This window comes from Furipterus horrens, unplaced genomic scaffold (assembly GCF_987537825.1).
Source record: "Furipterus horrens unplaced genomic scaffold, mFurHor1.1.pri manual_scaffold_8, whole genome shotgun sequence".
NCBI classification, from domain to species: domain Eukaryota; kingdom Metazoa; phylum Chordata; class Mammalia; order Chiroptera; family Furipteridae; genus Furipterus; species Furipterus horrens.
This window is the reverse complement of record NW_028327178.1, coordinates 96,761,301-96,781,233: the sequence shown is the minus strand read 5'-3', so window position 1 is coordinate 96,781,233 and position 19,933 is coordinate 96,761,301. Positions and strand designations below refer to the sequence as shown.

The 19,933-nt window shown below is 53.7% G+C and overlaps 1 protein-coding gene and 1 pseudogene across 1 annotated transcript; one reads left to right on the top strand and one right to left on the bottom strand.

The window, feature by feature from the left end:
* LOC150003574 (creatine kinase B-type-like) overlaps positions 1 to 12,183 on the bottom strand; it is a 176,497-nt pseudogene extending 164,314 nt beyond the window's left edge.
* Positions 12,184 to 13,606: 1,423 nt separating this feature from the next.
* MAFB (MAF bZIP transcription factor B) lies at positions 13,607 to 15,610 on the top strand. Its single transcript, XM_090286405.1, has one exon. It carries the CDS (start codon positions 13,992 to 13,994, stop codon positions 14,961 to 14,963), a length of 972 nt encoding a protein of 323 aa, XP_090142531.1. The 5' UTR covers positions 13,607 to 13,991; the 3' UTR covers positions 14,964 to 15,610.
* Positions 15,611 to 19,933: the final 4,323 nt, after the last annotated feature.

The window sequence follows — 19,933 nt, the reverse complement described above, 5'->3', positions numbered from 1 at the left end:
TGAATGAATGAACAGTAAAGTTAGTGAATGAGTGAGTGAATAAATCAATGAACTCCATGGTAGTGTGCAAAAAGCTTGTTTTCCCATGGGTGGCCTGAGAATGGCTAAGGGACATACCACTTTTTGATGGCTGAGGGGTTGGGGGAGGGGTAGGTCTCAGGATCTCACCTCCATGGGGCCAAACCTTGCCCACAACAATTTTTCTGAAACTATACTTGTAACTCTTCCTACATAGTCTTCATCCTCTGCCCTTCATTTTCTTTTAAACTTTTTATTATGATAACTATACTTAAAATTAGAGAGAATTTTAATAAACTCTTGCGGACTCTCTACTCCAGCCTCTCACTGGAGTATTTAAAATAAATCCCAGGCATCATCTCATTTCATGCATAAATATTTTAGAGGGTATTTCTAATAGATAAGGATTTAAAAAGTGTTAAAACATCACCACAGGATATAATACTATTGTCACATTTACCCCAAAAAGCCCAGTTCCTTTAATACCTATTATTTTGTCGATGTTTAAATATTCTTGATTGTCTCTATGATGTGTTTTTACATTTAGATTGTTCAAATGAGGCCACAGACATTGCTGTGGGTTGATATATCCCTTAAGTTTCTTTTAATTTATAATACTAGTGCCCCCCCTTCTCCCTATATTTTAAAATGTCATTTCTCTCTTTTTAAAATGCCATTTGTTTCTTGATGAATCTGGGTCGTTTGTCCTGCAGGCTGTTTCACGTTCTGGCTGATTGCCTCCTTGAGGTGTCATCTAACGTGTCCCTCTGTCCCCTGTGTTTCCTGGAAACCAGGCAGTGATATCCAGAGGCCTGATCAGTCACCTTGGGTGTCTGGCTGGAAGCCTCCGTGGATGGTGTGTGCACTCGGGTTGCCTCACATCCCAACATCTAGTCATCTCTCCTTTGACGACATTAAGATTGATCAGTGACTCACCCTGCCCTTCTTAATGAACTCCCTACTCCCGTCTCTATTTCCAGTGCTGTAAGAACTTGTTTTGCAAAACAAGTCAGTTGAGAACATTGATCTTATCAAACAGCAAGGTCTGATGGCAAATGCACTGATTTAAAGCACCGGGCCCAGATCAGAGATTTTATTTCTCAGAGCATCTTCATTTCCTGGCTAACAATAGCAGCTTTGGGAATTGACCTATGGGGGAAATATTTGCTATGTTGTCGTCAACACACAATACTAAGTGCTTACTATGGATCAGCTCACTTAATCTTCCCAGTGATTCTACAAGGTATATGTGCTGTTAGCCCCATTATACATGTGGGGGAGAAGAGACACAGAATGGTTAGGCAACCTCCCCAAGGATTGCACAGACAGTATTTGAACCCAGGCAGTTGGACTCCAGAGCCTGTGTTCTTCAGCACGAGGCTGTGTAACACACACCACGTCAGTGGGAAGTCCCCTGTTTTCCTCCATGCTAGATGCTTGTTGAGTCACTGCAGGGAATAGGGACCTGTTAGTTCCCTCGCCAAGGTGAGCGTGAGGGTGGAGTAAGGCTGTCAGTCCCCAGTGGCCAAATGGGGTTTGCTCTTTGAGCTTTACAAAGCCATACTTTTGGCCTTTTATTGCTGTGAGATGTGCCAGAATCAGCTTGACAAACTCAGGGAGTCTGGAGATATAAGGTCCTTATCTCATTTGGGTGGGATTTGATCTTCCCAGAAAAAATGCTTCTGAGGCCTAGAGAGGTTGAATGACTTGGCCAAGATCACAGCGGATTTACCACTAAACTAGATTAGAACTGCAGATTCTCTCAAGACTTGGGTTATTGTGTCGATGTCCCTAGGTCCTTCTGTGCTCAGGTAGAGGGAATTGTCCTATTCCCCACCCCCAGGCCCCCTGAGTCAGGTTCATTTGGGGAAGAACTCCTAGGGGATGAAAACGGACAAGCATGCCTGCCGAAGTCACTGTAGACATTTAGGTTTCGCCTGGCATATCACAGACATTCCCTTCTAGATCACCATTTTAGTCTAGGCTTGCTAACCTCCCCCTCCCGAAGGCATTCTGGGAACCCACCTTTGCTTCCTTTGGCCTCAATCTGAAAACAAATAAAGGTGCACATCCAGGATTTTAACCCAGCTCTTTTGACGTCAAGTTCAGAAGGGCTAGAAGTGATGCTAGCACATTGGCCACGACTATGGCCCTGCTTCCAGATGAGGGAAGTGAGGTGCAAGCGTGGCAGCCACTCAGAGGGCTCACACAGCCTCATGGGCTGCCGTGTGGGCCAGGCTGTTCCTCCTGCCACTGGGGAGGATCACAGAGTGGTGACTGGTGAGCTCAGGGGGTCAGGGCTGGCAGCTGGGGGGCTTTCTGACCCGAGTGAGCCAGCCCACCATCTGTGGGCTGTAACCAGTTGGTCTGATTACAAAGGCAAGACAATAATTGAAGGTAGCTTTGGGTTCCCTGAGCAGGATCTGGCACTGATGCTGGTGGCTCCGTTGGCGCCTTGGGCCCTGGACATTTGCTAACAGACTGTGCCTGATCCTAGGACTGATTGGCAGCCCGCCCCGAGGTCCTCGGGGGTGGGGTGGGGGGGGACCTGGCTCTGTCCCTTCTGGGAGGCTGTGGGTGGGGGCTTCTCGTTGGCCTAAGGCAGGAGTGCCTCTGGACCCATGGGGTGAGGGGAGATGAACTGTGTCCCCCGCACACACTGAGATGGAGCGCTAGGTGAGCCTTCCAGACTGTAAAACACAGACAGCTGTCAAAATGCCGACTCCTTGCCCTCTCTCCCTCCCGCCTCCCTGCCCTCCTCTCCTGGGCCGCCAGGCATGATGATGCTCTTCACCCCTGCGCAGTGGCAGTGGGACCAATGAGAGTGCTGCAAGATGTCCTCAAATGCCACATTGGGAGGGGGTGTGATCCCAGGACAAACCAGTCGAGGGCACAGAGCAGGAACACGCACAGAACAGCACAGGGGAACAGACAGGTAGATCATGAGGGACGTGAGGCTAGCGGAGCAGGTCTTGAGAGAAGTGTAAACATTTTAGACTTGAGTCGGTTGACAGTAGGGAGGGCAGAAGAAAGGAACGTGGGGTCTGGCTCTTAAGCACGTTAGCCAGGGTCAAAGGCACATACACAACTGAAGTGTTTGACTGTTTTCCAGGGCACCCAATATTTATGTGCTTTGCTCATCACCCAAATTTTATTCATTTACCCAAAGAGTGTGAAAAAGGCACTTTAGGAAACTGCTATAAATCCAACGCAAGTCACCATGGTAACCTGATTAGCAGCTAAATTAAGTTCATGATTAAGAAGAAATAAATAAAAATAACTCTCCTCCTTGGCTGGGGCTACCCACAGGGCCACTGACAGCTGAGCAGATGCTGAGGCCTTGGGAAGCTCAGGCCTGGCCCCAGTAGAGATGCTGGGGCTGGGGAGGGAGGCATTGATTGGCTTCGAGAAAAGAGAAGCCTGGTGTTAACAGTGCCTGGGGGTTGATGAGGCCCCTGGTGGCCAAGATGGGGAGTGCAGGCTGAGCTTCTGAAGACTAAAGCTATTGTTTTTCACCAGGGAGCCAGGCTCTCCAAGAGTATCTTCCTGACGCCCTGGACGACCCTTCATTTGCTTGAGCACCTCTTTCGTGTATTGCCACCCCTTCAGTGTCTGGACCCATGTTCTGGGTGCTAGGAATCCCAACATAACTCAGATCTGGTTTTGGGCCTGGAGGCGCCTAGTTTACTGGTGGAATCAGAGAAAACAGATACTTCTGGGCACAGTGGGATCAATGCACTGATGGAGGTCAGTATAAGGTTCTACGGAAACATGGGCCATCAAGGGGGGGGCTTCCTGGAGGAGGTGATGCCTGAGAAAAAGACAGATGTGAGGATCCTGGAGACTGCCTCCTTCAAGGGAGTTTTCTGTTTGGATCTGTCTGGCAGGCTCTTGGTACCCCAAGGCCAGTCCTGGTGAGACCTGAGGGGTCTTCCTGAAGTCTGTGTTGTTAATCACAGGGATTAGCTGCAGGACAGAAATGCTTCTCCCATTTATCTGTTCCAAGTCTCTCCCTGGCCAAACCAGTCTAGTATAGGGATGAGAGTAAAGCAGGCTTTAACTCCATCGTCTGCCACTTGCCAGCAGTGGCCTCTGGCAAGTGACTTCATTATTTGAACCTCAGCCTCACTGTCTGGAAAACAGGGGTGATGATAGCAGCTCCTATCTTGTGAGGTGATGTTGAAGGACTCAGTGAGATAATGTCAGGTAAATGAGGCGAGGTCCCGCACGTGTGCAGGGCACGCTGTAAGGTTCTTGCTGCTGTTAATTTCGCTACATGGGGAAGTCTCCCATGACGGGGCAGAAGAAGAAGGGCATGGTGGCCGTGGAAACACACTGTCTAAGTCTCCTTCAAGAGAAATTGCGGTGGGGGTGGGGGGCAGAGTTGACCAACAGCCTCAGCAACCTCCCCTGCGGCTTCCCCAGCGAGCGAGCGAGGGAACGCTGGAGCTGAGGCTGCATTTCCTCCCAGTTGCTCTCAGCCATGACTGATCACGGGGCTGGGAGAATAGTGCTAGTGCCAATCCATGCCTACAAGACGTGGGGCTCCCAGCAGGTGACTGGCCCTGGGATGCCCCATGATCCTAGCTGAAACTTTCCCAGATCAGCGCTGTAGTCTGATCCTTCAGTCCCACCCCCTTTCCTCCTCTCTCTCCTCTCGGGAACATCAGGCTTGCCTTGGGGTTTGAAGGCTCTCCCTGTCTCCTCCTGCTCCCTCCTCCTTTACCCTTTACATGTGTTTCCCCAATCAATCTCTTGCACGTTTAACCTTGTTCTGGCATTTGCTTCTCAGAAGATCCAAAACGACACAGAGGGAAGAGTCCCTGAGGTAGTGGCAGTGGAGATACAAACGAGACCCAGTAGTAGGTCACACAGGTGCCTATAGGTGGGAGGTCAGGGCCGTCAAAGATTCCAGTCTGTCCCCGTGCCCTGTCTTCATGTGCGTTGACCAGAGTGTGGTGGAAAAGTCTGTTTCCACCACGGGAAGGTGAGCATCTCAGCCTGTCCCCAGCACTGAGCTCTGCAGAGGCCTTGGGCAAAATAGATGCTCCGTTAGAATACCTGAGAGCCACTGGGATTTGTTCCGATCTTACATTTTTCCCTGAACCAACTTTGTTTTCATTTTATGGTATTTTGAATTGCATCACATTAGCTTATTACTAAAGCTTTTTCGTCCTTTGTTTTTATGGCAGAGACATATATGTGTAGACGTGTAAATCTTTATACCCACACAGACGAGTGACAGCAGCTTAGCTTCATGGAGCCCACACCTGCCAGCAAACCCTTTACCTGCACCCACCTGCCCCCTCCGCTCTGCTGGGTCCTCCACCATCCCCTTCCTAAAAAGGGGTTTGGAGCCTCAGCTCAGCTGCACTGGGTGAATCTTCTGTGGGTCCTCTCCTCCTCTCCTCCCACCTCTGGCTCCCGGCTTCTTCCCCCTTCTCTCCCTCCCTGCTCGGCAAGATCAGGGAAGCTGCAAACCCAACCCTTACATCAAAAGGGAACTTGAAAAATACTTGGAGCAAAAACTGCTAACTGTGCATCCCTGCTCCATGCTGCTCTGATATTAAATCAGGAAATGGCACTGAACAGCCACTCCAAACACAGAAACAGGGGTTGTCAACACAGAAACAAAAAGCAATCTCTAACGGGCAGAGGTGAAAGGGACCTGGCACAAGGCCGGGATGGGGGGCGAGACCCAGGAACGGATTCCAGAGCCTGGCTAATCTGTGCCACATTTCAGCATCCAGAACGGAGTCAGGCTCACAGTGTCTGGCCCTGTGTGTACCTTGTCCCCCTGAGAAGCAGAAGAGCATTGAGCATGTTGCTCAAATATCTTTGGGATGCTCCTTTTCATGTCTACACTTATTTATTGAGCACCAACTATGTGCCTGACAGTGAAACAAAAAAGATGCCTGCTCATGTGGAGATCTAACTCTTAAGCCAAGGGTCTGACTCTTTGGCATGGCATTCAAGGCCCTTCTAAAGCCTGCAGCTCTATCACCAGGCTCTCTGAAATAGCTCCCTTCCCTGAGAGCCTGAGATGGTGCTCTGTACCTTTGTTTGGGCTGGGCCTGCCGCCAGGTCTTCCTATGCTTCTCTATTGGCAAAATTTCTGCCTAGCCTTCAAAGCTTTAGTTTAGCATCACCTCTGCTCTGCAGCCTTATGAGCCAACTCCTCTCTTTTCCTCACCTCCATAGAACCAAGGGCTCATTTACTGTGGATCTGTCAACATGGCAGATGCATCATCTTCATACCACTTCTCCCATGGCAATGGGAGACTTTGCAATTCCCTGGCGGCAAGGACAGAAGCCATGCCCATCCTGTGCCTCCTCTGCCAGTACCAGTCACAGCCTGGACATAAATAGAACTGATGCAAAAATGAGTAACCTAATAAAATCTATTGTGTGGCTGTAGGGGAAACAGGTTATGTTCATATATTTCTGATGGGAAATTAAATAGGGACCGTCTTCTTAAAGGCTCATTTGACAGTATTAACATTACAAATGTGTTCGTCTTTCAATCCAGTGATTTCATTTCTTGCTATCTATTCCAGAGAGATACTTGCACACATGCAAAAAGGAGCATGTGGAAAGCTATTTGTTGCAGCATTGTTTGCAATAGTGAAAGATTGGGAATAGCTTAAATGCCCATAAATACAAGACAGGGTAAAAAATGACAGAGCATCCATTGGATGAATTGCCCTGCATTAGTTAAAAAGGAAGAAGCAGGGCTGGATGTATTGACACAGAAGTTGCTGAGTAAAAATAAAAAGCAAGCTGTAGCTCTAGACATAGATGTTAAAACTACATTGTTGCATTTTTTTACAATGATAAAGTAGGCTTGTATAATTCATTTTTAAAAGAAGAAAGGGAAGAGAGAGATTGAGTGACCACGGCAGCTCCTGGCTGAAATGAGCCTTGGCTCCAGCACAGCCAAAGAGCATTAGCCCCGCCATCAGCCTCCGGCAGCAGGTCCCCACAGTGGGATGGTGCCACCCACTTCCCCTGTGCCCAGAAGTTCACTCCCCAAGCTGTGATGAGCATTTGGTGGGAAGCTGTACCCCTAAGCCCCTGAAGAGCATCCAGATAGAGGAGAAGGAAAGACAGGAGGCCAATGGGACAGAATCACTCAGAAACCTGATTTACTCTGAACCAGTATTTGGCGTGAGGAGGACAGTGAAGTTCAGGAATAATTGTTAATTAAGGGAGAAAGAGGGCTGGAGGGCATGCAGGAGAGGCCGAGGGTTATGAGACATAATCCTGCAAGGATCAGTTTCCTAGTTGATAACTCATTCATTCATTCATTCTCCACAATTGTAATGGAGTTCCTCCTGGAGTGGGCACTGCTTGGCCACTGGGGACACAGAGACAATTCCATCACAGGGTCTTTCTCTAGCAGCTCATGGTCAAGTTCCATCTAGTTTCTCAAAGTGTGTTTCTTAGACCCCAAATATCAGAATTACCTAGGGAATTTATTAAAATGCAAATTCCTATGCTGTACATGGACGCATCAAGTCAGATTGTGGCTCAGGAATTTATGTTTGTAACACATTTTCTCACTTGAAAACACATGTACCAGCCAACTAAAGTATTTCCTTGCCTTTCTCTGTATTATCTTGTAAGCCCGATCCCAAATGTGAGGTCTACCCGGATCCGGCTTGGAAAGGAGAGGACAGTGGTGCGAGCCCTGCCGTGCGACTCCAGGGTGTGTGACTTCCCCAGAGTGACCAGGACCTGTCCCTGGCTTCTGGGCATCTTTTCCCACCTCAATTCCCTGGGACATCCCTGTCCCTCTGAGGCCTGGGAAGAGCCACATACCACCTTCTCGGTCTATGTTCTTTAGAACCAGGAGACTGACTCATTGGGGGTGGAGGTGGGTATGGCATGTGCTAAGTCTTGAGGAAGAACACAGCTTGGGCTGTGGAAGACCTTACAGAGGGCAGTGTGTGTGGATCATTGGAAGGGGGATGCAGTGAGAGATGAGGTGGGGGCGATGGGCAGGAGCAGATCATTCAGGGCCTGAAGGCCCAGCTAAGGAGTTTGGCTCTTTGTCCAAGTATCCAAGGAATCTGTAGTTCAGCCGGGGAGCCAGGGATAAAGGTAGTGTGATCCAGCTCATATAACATCAACACTGGCTCCATTGCCTTCTGGAGAAGAGAGGCCCAGCCAAGGCCTCTGTAGTTATCTAAGCAAAACAGGAGTGTGGCTTGGATGAGGGTGAAGGCAATGGATAGAGAAACTGAGATCTTGAGTTTGAGGGATAGACCAGTGATGGTGGGGCTGTGGGAGGTGAGGGCCTCAGCCCCAGGTAGCAATGATGAGGTTTCAAAGTCTCTAACACTGGCCTTGGGGTCTTGGGAAGGTAACAGTGGGAAGAGAACCCTACCAGTCATCCGTCACTGGCTTTGAGTGGCAGTGACCTTCTCATCAGCATTGATCCATTCCGCCACCCCCTTCCCCCATTTAAGAGATGGGTAAATGGGGGCTGAAGGTCAAACTTAGACCAGAGGCTTGACCAAGGACCAAGGCCAAGAATGGAGGTCAAGCTGAGGCCAAGGGTAAAGGACAGGATGAGAGGACTTTGCAAACTTTCTTTTCTTTGGCTTGCATTCTGCCCTGGTTTCTCTCTTGCTCTCCAGCCCCACACCATCCAGGCACAGGAAAGAGGATGATAGGAGCCCAGGATGTTTGACTGCCTTCAACAAGATGCCTGTTCATCACTGTCCTTATCATTAAGCCCCACTCCCTGGCCCCCAGGAGACACTTAGCACTTGGTAGAGGCTCAGCTGTGACCCGAACAGAACCACTAAGTCTGTGGAGAATTGGAAATCCTGACCCAGAGAGCAGCTGGAGAACTGTGCTGACACACCTGGGTGCCTGGAATGTCCCCTGTCCAGGCAGAGCTCACAGGCTTCATAGTATTCAGAGCACTGGATTTGGGGTCTGAAAGTCCAGCCCCCTGCTGCTGTGCAACAGAAGAAATCACTTAACCTCTCAGAGCCTCCTTCTTTGTGTAAGATGGGGATACTCCTACTCACTTGAAGGGCAAACATAAGGACTGGGTGAGCTGATAAAACTCTTAGGGCATTGCTATCCATCTGTACTGGCCTTCCTGCCTGCCTATCTACCTATCTTCATAAAATAAGGATAATAATAGTTGCTACTGATTAGAGTTGTGGGAATTCAGAAAAAAAGTGAAGGATAAAGGCTTTGCAAATCTATGTACATCTGGGAGTGAATATTATTACAAAATATCCCATCTACATTGGAAGCAGCACTGTCCAGTGGTTTTCTAATACAACACTGTCCAATAGGAATAGAATGTAAGCCACATACGTAATTTAAAATTTTCTAGTATTCACATGAAAACAGTAAAAAGAAGTAGATGAAAAAGTTTCAGTAATAGATTCCTACTCCCCAGAATATATGTGTGTATGTCTGTGTGAGGGGGGTGTCCATGATGGGGTTGGAGGAGGGAGCCAGGAAAGAGCTCTGCACAGTCAGGTAACTGGTTCCCCACTGGGCCCTGCTGTGTCCTTTGGGTGCTGAAGGCCACCGGGATGCAGAAGCCCAAGAATACCTTTTTGGAACTACTGGGTTGGCTGGATGGCCATTGTGTGAGCAGGGGACAGTGAAAGTGACATCTGCCTTTGGGAAAGAGGAAGAAGAGAGAAAAATCTGCCTCCCTTGGAGACCACAGACCTTGGGAAGCTCTGTGGAGAGAGGGGCAAGAGACTCATCCCCATCCGCACTGGGCTTGGAGAAAAGGAGCAGAGACCTCAGGGCTCTGTGGAGGTGACAGGTGATCCACATCTGGGTGATGCGAAACAGAAGGTGGGCTCCTGGGGGGTCCCCTGACTCAGGCTCCTCTCTGGCAGGAGTTCCTGCGGCCCATGGGACCTCTGGTCTCCTTTTGGTCACCCAGGTAGTCCAACTTTGTAACCTATGGGGTGCTGAGGCCCGGAGTTGAGGGTTCCGCGATTAGAAGTGTTCCTCATGCCGCGCGTTTCCTCGCTGCGCCCCCCCTGCCCCCCACCGCACCCTGCATGCACGGAGACGCCCACCCTCACATCAAACATCAGCAGCCCTCAGAAACGACGGGTGTACGGGGCTCCTTGGGGCTGAATGAGCTTGTGGGAGCGCGGAGCTGACCCGGAGTCACAGTCCCCGGAGAGAGTGCGCGGTGGGGTACCTCTCGGGTTCGCGTGTTGGCTGCACACGGGCAGGCGGATGCAGCGCTGCAAACCTCGGACCCGGCGACTGGCGGTGGGTCTTTTGCTCCCTGAAGGAATAACTTAACTTCTCCGTCTACCCCACCCTAGTGCCCGAGCCTCCGCGGTGACTGTGGATCGCGGAGAGACTCTCACTCACCAGCTGTAGCTGAAGAATGCCGAGGTGATGCGCCCAGGACGCCTCTCCTCTGACCCAACTTGGGACAGGGGATCCCTTTAGGGCGAAAACGTCAAACTGAAGTTTTGGGGACTAGGGACAACAAACTTCCGAAGAGGGCTCTGGCCACCGCCTATCCTCCTTGGCTTCCTTTCAAAGGAGATTGCGGCCTGCGCGCACCCCTCCTGTCTCCCAGAGCTTCTCCTTGACTCTCCACTTCTTCCAACATCCCTTCTCTTTTCTTCCCTTCTCCCCGCAGCCCTGCCCTCTTTTTCTTTCACGGATGGACTGTAGCCTCGGGTACTGCTGTATACCCATTGACCTGGAGCCAAGCCCTCTGATCCCCTCAGTCCCCAGGCGCAGAGAGATAGCCGCTGGCGGGTACTGTCGCAAGCAGAGGCCATAGGTCTGGGATGCCGAGAGCCTGTGGCAGAGGGCAGCAAGAGCCAAGGTGAGGGAGGCCAGGCAAGGAATCGAGGTCCACTGCCCTGCAGCAGTCTTCATTCCGGAGCAAACTGGAGTCTCTGTCATCAGTTTCCAACATTTTTTGGTGGAGGTGTTTGGCGGTGGGGTGGGAGCGGAGGGACTGGCAAGGCTGGGAGAGCAATAAAGAAAAGGATTTTTTTTTTGGGGGGGTGGACCTAGGGATGGACAGAGATACCTCATTCAGAGCCCAGGGGATTGGACTGACCGCAAAGGAGACAGAGGCGCAGGGACAAAGAGAATGCGCCAGCCCAGACAAAGCCCGAGTTCTGGAGACCCTGAGGCGGAGGCTGTACGCCCCCAGGAAAGCGGGAGGTTTAGAACCGCAGAGCTGAGACAGAGGGAACCCTTAGGGCCTCGATGGGCCACATTCCTGAGACTCAAGTCTCCTTCCTCGACAGCGAGGGGTCATGCCGACAGGAGGAGGGCACACACTGGCCCAGCCGCCTTGGCGAGTACTCAGAAGTCCGCAGCCATAGGCGTGTTCTCCGAACCGCGCGTCTCTTACGACCCGGCCCGAAACGAGGGCGCTCCTGGCTGTCTTTCAGTGGCCGGAACAAGCCCAGTGCGTTTGTCCGGACCTGGCCACCTCGAGAGAGACGGAACCATCGTCTCTGCATAGACTGAGACGGTCAAGCCAGGATGGCCTCGAAACGTTCCCCCACGGAGTTGTGGGTCCGAGTGCTCTGTCACTGCGTGCGAACGCGACGGGGATAGGGAGGGTGCTTGTCCCCTGCGCCCACCTTGGGGCAGGGGCGGGGCAGCGACTTGGCCCAGACTCTCCCAAGAGTCAGCCTGATCGTTTCTGCGGAGAGCACGCTTTCTCTCAGAGGGTTAAAGACGGTCTCTCTTACAGCATTACATTTGCCGTTGCCGAACCAAAGCGTTCAGTCCAAGTTTTAATTAAAATATGTTCATTTTATTAATAGGCGACCTAAGACCACATCCCACCTCCGCTCTGCCTCACTGAGGGCGGAAAAGAATAGTTTTCAGATTAATTGAAGGCAAACATTTTATTTTCTAACACTAAAAAAAATCTAGTTGCGTCCACCTTGGTAAGGTCCACCTGACCTCTACGCGAGGCGTAGTCGTGCTGGTCCTGCACAGGCAGCGGCTCGGACACACTCACCTAGTGCGCGCTTCTCCTGCCTTTTGCTGCGCGCGCCCAAAGCTGGAGCGCAGAAGGCGACGTGGGAGGCGGGTCGTATCTCCGGGTACAGCGAATTTGCGATTTATCCGATTCCGGCGCCCGGGCCCAGGGCTCGGGAAGAACTTCTTATTTCGGGCCATCCTGGACGCAAGTAGGGAGGGTGTACAGTGCCCGAGACCTGTGTGGATGCCTAGTGTGGTGCGCGCCGGGCTTCCCGTCTGCGCTCCCGGAGTTCTTTTCAACCGACAACCCTGGACCCCCTCGCTGCAGCGTTTTCACTTTCTGCCACTCGCTTAACTTGGCCCAGGACCTTCCCGAACACGGAGCTGCAGAATGGCATCTGCCCCTTCACCCACCCATCCCCAGATCTGGGCGAGGAGTCTCAGGGGGGACGATCAGCACGGAACTCGCGTCTGAGTCCAAAGACGGGATTCGATGACCTGTGCGTAGCTGTAGGGGAGCCCGTCCTGGACTTCGGTGCACACTCAGCCTAAGTTCTGTGCTGGCTTCGGTCGGGCCAGTTAAGAGGACTCCGCTGGGTCCGAGGCGCCGTCCAAGCTTTTCCGCTGCTGGCCTGGCAGTTCCGCGCGCCTTCGCGCGCAGTGGCCACTTGGGGTCGCACTTTATGCCTGTTTGAGCTTCTCCCCGGCCAGCTGATGCCGGGGATCTGCTTAATCGTTACAAAACGTTCAAACAAAAACAGGGCTGGTTCCCCAGCAGCCGAGAGCCACCCGGAGCATCATCCTGAGCTGGTCTTAGCCCCATGCCTCGGGAAGCTCGGGGTCCCATGCATCTGGCTAGGGAAAGAGATTCAGAGCTTTTTGTCCGATTCTTTCCCTGCTCCCTTCATCTTATGCATTTGTGGGTGGGGTGAGCGCGGGGAGCGGCGGGGCCAGTTGAATCCTATCTCAGACTGGGCCAGTGCACCCTCCGGGAGGGGAATGGTCCTTGGTTGGCCCGACGGAGTCCCCTGAGGCTAAGTTGGATTTGAACACAACTCTTGGAGCCCCAGCTCACCCTTCAGCACACAAATCTGCGCAGCCCTGCAGAAACAGGCATGCACGTTACACATACGGTCCGCAGCCGCGCAGCACACTGAGCGTCCCCCACTGGGAGGGGGACGCTTGGGAACAAAGGGCCCGAGAGGTGTTCGTCCCGGCTCTGGTTCTGAGCCTCCTTGGGGGGTGACACGGACAGGGGGTGGGGAAAGCAAAGGGGAAAGAGGGAGAAGCGCGCGCGCGCGCGAAGGGGAGGAAGCGGCTGTTTGGCCCAGAGGGGGAAGGCGCGCCGAAGGCGAGTAGGCGGGGGCCGAGACTCGGAGGGTATGGGGGGCTGGGCTCGGGGCCGGCAGTCCTACTCAGACTCAGTCCTCCGCTAGGCCTCCTCCCCGGCTCCCCAGCAGCTCAGGCCGCCAGTCAGCTGACGCGGGGGGCGGAGGAGCTGTCAGGCGCGCCCCGCCCTGCGCCGCGGGGCCGTGGGGGCAGTGCAGCTATTGGCCAGCGAGCTGGGCCGCCTGGGCCCCCGCGCTCCAGTGACATCAGGAAGGCGATAAAAGGCAACCGCGGCGCCGGATCCAGCACAGCTGCACCGCCGGGCTGCGAGCGGCTGCGATTGAGAACCCAAGAGCGAGAGAGCTCAAGACCGAGCGGCAGACGCTTGCCCGGCGCCTCCCCTCCGCACAGCTGAGCGCCCCTCTCGATTCTCCGCCTCTCCCGGCTCTGCCCGGCCCCGGTGCAGCCACAGTCCCGAGCTCTAAGGCAGCGCAGGAAGCCTAGGTACTCTCCGGCGCGCCGCCGCGTCCCCAGACAAAGGCTTGGCCGGCGGCCCCGGCCCGCTGCGCCCTCGGCTCACCGCCTCCCCGGCTCGCCGCTCCTCGCCCCCGCTCTCGGCTCGGCGCGCCCCGGCCGGCTGCAAAGTTTCCCGGCGGCGGCTGCGCCTCGCGTCAGCGATGGCCGCGGAGCTGAGCATGGGGCCTGAGCTGCCCACCAGCCCGCTGGCCATGGAGTATGTCAACGACTTTGACCTGCTCAAGTTCGACGTGAAGAAGGAGCCCCTGGGGCGCCCGGAGCGTCCGGGCCGGCACTGCACGCGCCTGCAGCCCGCCGGCTCGGTGTCGTCCACACCGCTCAGCACGCCATGTAGCTCGGTGCCCTCGTCGCCCAGCTTCAGCCCGACCGAACAGAAGACCCACCTGGAGGACCTGTACTGGATGGCGAGCAACTACCAGCAGATGAACCCCGAGGCGCTCAGCCTGACGCCTGAGGACGCGGTGGAGGCGCTCATCGGCTCGCACCCAGTGCCACAGCCGTTGCAGGGCTTCGACGGCTTCCGCGGTGCGCACCACCACCATCACCACCACCACCCACACCCGCACCATGCATACTCGGGCGCCGGCATGACCCACGAAGAACTGGGTCCGCACGCGCACCCGCACCATCACCACCATCACCAAGCGTCGCCGCCGCCGTCCAACGCGGCTAGCCCCACGCAGCAGCTGCCCACCAGCCACCCCGGGCCCGGGCCTCACGCAGCGGCAGCGGCGACGGCGGCTGGCGGTAGCGGCAGCGTGGAGGACCGCTTCTCTGACGACCAGCTCGTGTCTATGTCCGTGCGCGAGCTGAACCGCCACCTTCGGGGCTTCACCAAGGACGAGGTGATTCGCCTGAAGCAGAAGCGGCGGACCCTGAAGAACCGGGGCTACGCCCAGTCGTGCAGGTATAAACGCGTCCAGCAGAAACACCACCTGGAGAATGAGAAGACGCAGCTCATTCAGCAGGTGGAGCAGCTTAAGCAGGAGGTGTCCCGGCTGGCCCGCGAAAGAGACGCCTACAAGGTCAAGTGCGAGAAACTCGCCAACTCCGGCTTCAGGGAGGCGGGCTCCACCAGCGACAACCCCTCCTCTCCCGAGTTCTTTCTGTGAGTCGTGGCCCGGCCCGGCCCCCACCCTTACCCCGGCCCGGACTCCCCGTCCCCTGTTCCCAGCCCCGGACTCCTCTGGATCCTGTCCCCGCCACAGCCCCAACATTGACCTGTCTGACTTGAGGGAGAGGGAGGAAGGGCGCGCGGGACGCGGGCGACGAGAGGGCGCGCGGGCAGGCAGGGGACCTTGGCCAAGGCGAGAGCAGCGCGCACCAGCGCCGCCTCCTAGACTCGAGCAGAGCCAGAGACAGACGAGAGGGTGGGAAATTCCGGAGCAACTTTACTTCTGGCTGGAGGGCGGCGAGGCATAGTCCCGAGGAGTCGCCAAAGCCGTCTGGAGACTCCTGGCTTTCTGAACTTTGTGCGTTAAGCCAGGGCCGCTACCTCAGGCCCGGAGCGCAGTCCCGCCCGGGAAGAGTGCGGCGAGGAGAGGAGAGGGACCCTGGCGTCCTGGCAGGCGCGAGGCGAGACTGAGCGAAGGAAAGAAGGACAGATGGACCTGTCTGTCCAGAATCCGGAGAACACTGGCTCTCAGCCCCGAGACGCGGGCCGCAGTTAGAACATTCTGCGCGCAAATATCATCAGTTTTATTGCCTGCTCCATTACATAGAAAAAATACGAAAATCTGCATTAAAAATATTAATCCTGCATGCTGGACATGTATGGTAATAATTTCTATTTTGTACCATTTTCTTGTTTAACTTTAGCATGTTGTTGATCATGGATCATAACCCCTTGTTTCTTTGAGTGAGAAGGGAACGCAGTTCGGCAACTCCAGCGGCTGCTTGCTGGGTTTCAGTCCCGGCTCTTGGCTTGTAAATATCCGCTTGCCAAACCGCTTAGAGAACGTGGCAGCAAGCTGAGTGTCTTTGTTTGGGTTTATTATTTGACAGTTTTTGTAAGTAAAAAAAAAAAAAAAAAAAAAAAAAGTTCTGGGCATTTTGCATCAGAAAACAACTTTGTATTGGGCACCTTTGGAAGTTGCTTGTTTTCGTCGTCCCCTCCCCTGCCCCCATTAAGTCCTCTTTTCCTTCCTGTTTTAGTTTTCAATTCTGTTGGTTTTTGAGAGGAAGAGGACTGGGGTCCCAGATCAGGTCCCACGGCAGGGCAGCTGCGGAGTTTCAGACCCTGAAGGGCCAGGAACGTTCTCGCTCCAACCTTGTTTTCTGGCTCAACTGACACCCCCAAGGAGAAAGGAAAACAGATCTTGTTTGCTTTTTATTGCAATCAGAATCACCCCAGGGCTCCTTTGCAACTAATTGCCGGAGCTGCTCTGCCCCTAGGGTGAGCAGCTTCCCCAGCTCTGACACTGCCCAACGGTGACCTGAACTTGCGTTGAACCAACCCCCCACACTCAGCAAGTACTGGTAACCCAAACATTGGCAAGTGTTTTGCAACTTTCAGGTGCGTTCTTTAGACCAACACATTATGTGTGTTTCTTTCCCTGCTTTTGAGATATCAGGCGAGTTATTGGTGGTGTTCTCCCCTTTCCCTTCAGTTGTATAGTAGTTATAGGGAAGATCTGGGTGTTTTTCTTTGTTATTACATTTTTTTTTTCCCTGCAGGTCAGTAAAAGGATTTAAGTTGCACTGACAAAAATACCAAAATAAAAGCAGATTTTTTAGTTCCCATTTGAAATTGCTGGCGCTGCTGGCCGGATGCATTTTGAGTTTGTATTAGTTGATAAATTAACAGTAATAACAAGATTGTATGAACCGCATGGTGCTTGCAGTTTTAAATATTGTGGATATTCGTCCTGCATCAGAAACGAGCTTTGGTTTTTACAGATTCAACTGTGTTGAAATCAAATTTGCCGCAACAGAAATTGTTTTTATTTCATGTAAAATAAGGGATCAATTTCAAACCCTGCTTATGATATGAAAATATTAAAACCTAGTCTATTGTAGTTTTATTCAGACTGGTTTCTGTTTCTTGGTTATTAAAATGGTTTCCTATTTTGCTTATTAAAACCATGGAAATGGTGTTTATTTAGAGGACTCCACATTCGCCTGGCTTTGACTTACTTCTCTTGCCTTTTCAAGAGTCATACCAGCTTTGGGGCCACTCTCAGCACTCCTGGCCCATGAAGAAACAGACCAAGTTGAGCAGATCTCTCCCTTAAGGGTGTGAGTGTGTGGGTTTATGAACTTCGAACATGTTTTCTGCTTCTCACTCTAGTATATGTATAGACCTGACCCCAGTCAGCAGCTGGTTTGAAAGGGGGCACAAGACACTTCTGTAAGGCTTTCAGGTTTGGGCTTCAGGGCTGGCCTGCTAGTCTGCCCCCTCTGAAGTATAGATTGGCAGAGCCCAGGACTCTGGGAGCTGCCATCCTGATGGGGGGAAGCAGGGTTCTTCTGGCAATTGGACTCAGCCAGCTTTGCCACTCTGGCCATCCTACCTAGGCTGATGGTTCTCAACTTTGTCCTGCCCCATGCACCTTGCCTGGGACCAGCTGAAGCTGCCCAGAGCTAGAGTGCTCACTCAGAGTGGAGGCCTATCCCCTTCCCCCCCGTGGCTTGTGGAAGCAGGTGGAATCCAGCACCAGGTGTAAGACCCTTCAGACAGGAAGTCCCTCTGTGCCCAGGATGTACCTGTGAGTCAGGCCTGGAGCCCTCAGCCTCACGGAAGAGTACTGTGTGGCCGGATCAGGAGTTCAGTGACTCCCCAAATTGGGATTCAGGTGGTTGAGAGCATCGTTCTGGTGCAGCAGCTCCAACAGCTCCAGCCGTAGCCTGGTAGTCCCAGAACCTTTCCTTTTCCAGACACTTAGAAGAGCAGTGCCTGCCTAGGTGGCCCTGAACCCCTCTCAGCCTCCTGAGAACCCTGTCTACAACTCAGGACTGGTCTTAGACACCTCTGAGAGTCCATGTAGGACCCCCTCCCCCAAACCCAAGAACAGTTCTCTGATTCTGAGCAATTTCTGGTCTCTTCGCAGTCTGGGAGACTCAGCCTTTCAACCCTGCGGTTCTCGGGCCTGGAGTTCCTAATGCGGACTTTTAGGACCGGAAGGGAGAGGTGCAGAGACCCAGGCAGCAGTGCCCCAACCAGGAAATAAAGCTGGGAAGAGCCTTGAAGAAGGAAGGGGGGAGAGAGGCAAAACTACTGGGGAACAGATTTTGGCCTGAATCCCTGGAAGCCTGGGGTGGGGCGGGGGGGTGGGGGGCAGTGGGTGGTGGTGGTTGGAATTGGCAAAGACGGGAAGGTCCTGAAAAGTAAGGATGCAAATACCAGCAGTAATTTACATTTATGTGGCACTTCAGTGTTGTTTAGTAGGAGAGAAGTCAGGGATTCCAGGTTGAATTAAATTCCAAGTTTATTTCACCAGCGCAAAGAGGTATCTGGCAGAGACGGTGCTCGCTGTGATCTGGGGGGAGGAGGAGGCTGAGTCTGGCTGAGGGGTAACTGCCTGCATGCCCACTCAGGAAGGAGCAAGGGGTATGGTTAGTTGAGTAATTGGGTGTGCAAATGCACACGCACAGAACTTGATAAGAATGTGCTTACATATACAAGTGTCTTCCCTTTGGGGTGAAAGAGGTATCCGTCACAGGAGCACTGGAAAAAATATCGCTGCTGTGAGGTTCCGGGGATCAAGGTTAATGACCACAAACAACTCCAAGTGGTGAGGGCTCGACTCCCTTTGGAACCACCTGGAGGGGACTGGTGTCCTCCTCCCCCAGAGTCACCTGGACTTTGTTTGAGGAAGGCCTCAGGGCTCAGGCGGGTCACAGACTGCAAAGCATTGGTTTTCCTTTCTCAGAGCGCAGAGACACAGACACTGATACAGTGACGGACATCATCAAACTGCATCCACAACGATATGGTGGCTCAGGCCGGTTCGGAGTGGCCAGCTGTGTCTCTGAGAAGCTGACCATCGATCCCATAACACAAGTGACACACTGACGCACAGATACACAGACACCCACACCCTGCACCCACATGGATGCCTGCGCAGGCACTGAGTCCCTATTGAGTACCAAGAGGCCCAGGGTACCTGCAGGCGAGAGATGGGGAGGAGATGGCAGAGCCCGGGAGGAAGCCGAGCCCTCGGGGAGCCTCCAGGGAGGCCTTGAACAGCAGACAAGCCCTGGACACCTCTTGGTCCACAGCCTGCCGTCCTGACCCGTCGCCACGCCGCCGACCCGGCGCCCACAAGCTCAGGAAAAGCAAATTGAATCCCGAGACTGCCCGGCTTGTCCCACCCTGGCGGCGCCCTGCAGCCCGATGCTCCTGGTCGGTTCCCGCCGCTCCCCGCTGCTCGCGGGCTCCTCGCGATCCCCCACGACCCCAGGGAAAATCTCCCTGCGCCAGGAGTCTGCCAGGCTAGCACTGGTCCCACGTAGACAGGCTGGCGCCTGCACTTGGGGACGCCGCACGCAGAGAGAGACACACGCAGACACCGGACGCTCGCAGGCCCAGAGAGCGTGGCTGCGCTCCAGGCCGCGTCCCTGGCTGGCGCGGCCCGGGTCCCCTTCGAAGAGAAGGCCACCTCCTTAGACCCTCGGGTCTCAAGGTGTGAAGGAAGCTGTGCGGGCCGCATGGGCCGCGCCACCCTCCGGGAGGCGGGTCGGGGAAGGCGCTAGGTGCAGCTCCCGGGAAGCCTGGGCTCCTCGCTCGCGCGTGAAGGGTAGGGGCATCGGGTCCCCTTTGATCTCCTTGCATCCTTACTTTGCCATTTCCCTTCCCTTCGTAAACTCATCTCAGAAAACTGTCTCCCCCCCAATTTTCAACCTCCACCCCTTCTGCCTTTTATCCCGGGGCTGCTTGGCGGGGAAAAGCCATGGGAAGGGTTTCTGAGGTGGCTGGTAAGTGTGAGTGGCAGTGCAGGGAGGGAGATGAGGGTCTGGCGTCTTCGGAGCCACCGTGCATCGCCAGTTCCCTCCATCCTTTGCCAGCAGCAGGGCTGGCTGGGGACTGACGCGGAGTGAGGTTCCTGCTGGGAGAGAGGGAGCAAATCGGGCTCTTGGTGAA

What these genes read in the sequence shown, in the direction of transcription:
- MAFB (XM_090286405.1), top strand. Translation starts at nt 13,992, where the DNA reads ATGGCCGCGGAGCTGAGCATGGGGCCTGAGCTGCCCACCAGCCCGCTG.